The following is a 4,063-nucleotide window of genomic DNA, read 5'->3' as shown; positions in this document are numbered from 1 at the left end:
GGATGCCATGGAATTGTTCACTAACCTGTAGTGCTCACCATGTACTTCCACTTCACCACATACGTGTCTCCCTCATGGAACTGCCCTATGCTTTGCTTAGGCAGTCTACTGTAATCGAATTCTAGGATATGCCAGACATCCACCGACGCAGTGATAATTTCAAACTGCCTCCCATCTTCTCCTTCCACGAGTCCATAGCCCCGGCCAATATTCATTCCATCCAAGACTGTGCCTACAGTCGTTTGGGGCACAGCTACCATTAGCATGACATCATATGGTTTAGAGTCAGATCTGGATTCTTCCTGCCAAAAAACACAGAAGATATTTCTTTGAGCATAGCTTTTTTATTCTGACTTCACAGTTCCACTCAGACAGTTTGAGTCCTGTATATTTCAGTAGTTGTCATCTGATGCCTTGTCAAAGCCACTGTGACAGTATTGACTGAGCTGCTCGGCACTAATACAAAGCAACTCTGTGGGTTCACTGTAGGGAGTGATGTTCTGAACCCTAGGTCGAAGTCCACAAGATAAAGGAAGTGCTTATCCTTGAGAACAAGCCTCCCTGGCTCCTATCACAGCTAGATCACCTAGTTTGAAATACGCAGCTATTGCACCTTCTGGTGAAGCGATTCACTAGAATTCTTCTCATTGAGTTTCTTCAGCTCTGTCCAATCAAGAAATTTTTCTTTGAACAGTATAGTCTCGTTATGTTCTGTGAGTCTGCCAAACACAGCCCAGTCTGGGCGTCCTTGTCCCTTTCTGTACAAGGGAACAAAAGAAAATAAAATTAAACCCTGTGAAATAAAGGCAAGAAAACTAAGTCTTTGCAACGAGACCAAACTCGAGTTTTGATACCTTGGTATGAGTGGATTGCATTCCCCTGGGTCCAGGGGATTTATGTCACAGTTGGAGTAGTCAAAGGTGCCATTCCACAAGTGTTTTGCCAGTTGGAACGCCACTTTTCTTTGTGCTAAAGTAACTTCCTTTCCATGCCATACATATACTTCACTGCCAAAATCAAACACCAGCACCTAAAAACCAAACCAAAAAGAACAACCTACCATTAGGTAAGGTGATACCCAGGTGATACAGTGTGCTGAACACAAACTCCTCCAAATATCTGAGTTTCTGCAGTAACGCTAACAACTAGCACTGCAACACAAGTAAAGCCAGGGCCATGATCTGCACTGTGATGCCTAATTGTTGAGGATCACTGGAAGCAAGTATGGGGAATGCTGTGAGGTGTATATTTAGGTGGTAGCTAGGTGACTAGCTGATTAGAGAGGTGTTACTACTTAAAACCTGATTCTGTTGCACGACTGATTGCTGTCCAGTTACAGCAACTTTCACTGACATTTAGACCTGTGCTTCATCCTGCAGCCAAGGAAGGCTGGCAGTACATGCAGCGTAGGTAAGTGGCTCGACAAACATGCAGCAACTTGAGTATTTTCAAACCAATGCTTTGTGTCTGATGTTCTTCATTTTAGAAGTCTGCTCTCATTTCTACTTAGATAGGTGAACTAGTAATTTGAAAGGAAAAAGTCTGCTAAGGATAGAAATAAAAACGCTTGAAAGAGAAAACAGGTTTTTATTTTTTTTTTTTCAAACTGCTGCCTGTTTTGCCCCTCAGGACTTCGGAGTGAGCCACTGTTGACAAAAAAGACTTACATTTCCTAAAATTGCATTCCACTTTAAAGATAACATAATCTAATTTCTTGAGACCTGCAGCACACTCTAGACAGCAAAGTGTTCAGAAGTTTTTCAGAAACACAATTTTCAGTGAGCCTCTCCATGTGCACTTGCAGTTACTGAAAGCTGGTATCAGCTGTACATTCCTGCACTTACCATAGGAGCAGTAAGTGGCACAGTACCTCTTTTGGTTGTAGCAGGGTACATTTTGGCACCTTTCCCCAGTAGTCATCCTCAGGAATAAGTTTATCCTCTACGAGGCGGTAAATGCAATTTGTTTCTATTATTGCAGCTTCATACATTTCATCTTCTTCAGGACTTCCAGCAGCTTAAGAAAAAGATCATAAAAAATAAAACATTTTAACATCCAACTACCTTTACTGAAGAGAAGCAACTGAACTATTTTACTGTGGTAAAACATCAGATATTCTAACCGCAAGAATGCTTACACTGGTAGTTTGTCTGTCCACCAAGGAGTTTCCAGAAGTCTTTGGCTGCATGGGTATGAGTATTTATTCCTTCTTCTATAGTCTGTATGTAAGAAGCTCTACAGCCAAGTTCCCTCTTTGTCTGAATTAAAGTTGCAAGCTCTGAAGCCTAAGAGATCAACAGTTATCTGAACAGGATCGCTTAAGTCTTTGGACTTGTGCGTATCTTGTTCAGGAAGAAGGCAAAAGCAGATAGTATATAACACAGCAGATGACAGGATAAATGGTTATTATTTGTTGCACTAAATAAACAGACACTGGAGACAGAGTTACAGAAATACATTCATTCTTTCCTTCGCCTTAAAACAAGGCTTGATCTTAATGAACGTGGGAATAAAAAGGACATCCTGCAATTGGGAGTACTTTTTGTTTGAGTGCAAATCCGTTTCCTGAGGATATCCTCTTTTCTCTGGCAGCTCCACAGCCTAACACTCCTCTGTCAGCTTTCATTCAATGCACAGGGTAAAACATATTTACAGGAATCCTCCATATCTACCTGTCACTGACTATCAGTTACGTGCCCCTTTTTGAGATAATTGGTACCAAGGCTGAATTATATCAGAGGCAAATACTGTGACAGTTCTAAAAATAAGTAATAAAAACCCCAACTAGTACTAACCTTTGCTTTTTCTATGACATTTGCAAACTCTCCTACCCATAAGAAACACAAATGTGGAGTTAACAACAGGAAACAGTCTCCACTGTTCAGTGACGAGGCCCTTGGTTCAACTAATCTTGTTTGAACATGTCTTCTTCCTAAAGGGAAAACAAAGCTAATTATATTCCTTTGAATACTGCTATCAAATGCCCAGATCTTATCTGTTTTGAGTGAAAAACAAACAATCCCAGCACATACAGCAAAACATATGTAAACAGACTGTTAAAGAAGAATTAAAAGACTAGTACTGTGGAAAAAGCATTTACTCACAGGAAACGAAAAAAATGTTGCCTCCTATCAACTAATATTTCTATTATTTCCTGTTCTTGCTTTAAACAACTATATGTCCTGCTGGAAAGAAATGAATTAAGTAAATGACAGACAGCAGCCAAATTACAGAACCTTTTACATTCGCTTAAGCGAGGCTATGGCACAGTTTCTGTAGGCAGCAAAAGTTTAAAGAATTTTACTTTACCAGAACAGTAGCTATTATTTTGCAGAATCAGATACATTACTATGTACTGTGAGGGGAAGTAGAGCAAGAATACTACCATGTCACTTTCAAGTTATACTGAGCACTGGAAGAATGGGACAGTTCCAGAATCTCTACACGAGATGGCTAGAATTCCTGCAATATTCCGTTTTCTCCTTGGAAAACACACACCAGTGGCCACACTGCAAACCTATTTGTAAGGTTTTGCATTTGTCATACATTTCTCACTTACTCTTTTAGGTTTTGGATATAAATCTTAAGCTGGAGACCTAGAACAAGCCAAGCATACAACTGTGGTAACAACTCCCATGTGTTACAACCAGCGTGTTGTGTATGGAAAGTAAAAGCAGTTCCATCGTACCTTTAATTTGCAGCAGCATTAGCTTCTTGTATGGCACAGCACTGTTGTTAGAGTTTTGCTCCGTTAGATTAACGCTCCGCAGGCTAACGTTGCTGAAGTTCTCTTTGCTTGCCAAGCCAGCAAGTGCTACTTCCGAGAAATTTGAGTTTGTAGACACTTGTACATAAAAAGTTGAAAAAAACCACACACGAAAAAGAACAAAATTATTTTTAAAAAAATTGGTTCTTGCATTAGAAACAGTTATTTCCAGTTTTTCTGCTGCTCAAAAGCAACAACAAAACCAAGCTGAACTCAGATTAACTGCTAGCCCAAAAGCTTTGTGGGTTTAACAGTACCTAGGTTTCTAGATATCATCCAAGAGTCAACTGTCAGTGT

At 40.1% G+C, this 4,063-nt stretch overlaps 1 protein-coding gene across 1 annotated transcript in view; it reads right to left on the bottom strand.

Moving 5' to 3' along the window:
- LOC104497536 (supervillin-like) overlaps positions 1 to 3,844 on the bottom strand; it is a gene marked incomplete at its 5' end in the record, with an annotated part of 15,892 nt that extends 12,048 nt beyond the window's left edge. Inside the window, 7 exons of the mRNA XM_010140801.1 lie at positions 26 to 302; positions 614 to 758; positions 855 to 1,030; positions 1,871 to 2,016; positions 2,138 to 2,285; positions 2,796 to 2,932; positions 3,689 to 3,844. Of these exons, the coding sequence (XP_010139103.1) occupies positions 26 to 302; positions 614 to 758; positions 855 to 1,030; positions 1,871 to 2,016; positions 2,138 to 2,285; positions 2,796 to 2,932; positions 3,689 to 3,844 (1,185 nt within the window). The remainder of the gene's footprint in view (positions 1 to 25; positions 303 to 613; positions 759 to 854; positions 1,031 to 1,870; positions 2,017 to 2,137; positions 2,286 to 2,795; positions 2,933 to 3,688) is intronic.
- Positions 3,845 to 4,063: the final 219 nt, after the last annotated feature.

Source organism: Buceros rhinoceros, unplaced genomic scaffold (genome assembly GCF_000710305.1).
Source record: "Buceros rhinoceros silvestris isolate BGI_N320 unplaced genomic scaffold, ASM71030v1 scaffold30667, whole genome shotgun sequence".
Classification (NCBI taxonomy): Eukaryota; Metazoa; Chordata; class Aves; order Bucerotiformes; family Bucerotidae; genus Buceros; species Buceros rhinoceros.
The sequence above is the reverse complement of the archived record's forward strand: the minus strand, read 5'-3'. Positions and strand labels throughout refer to the sequence as shown.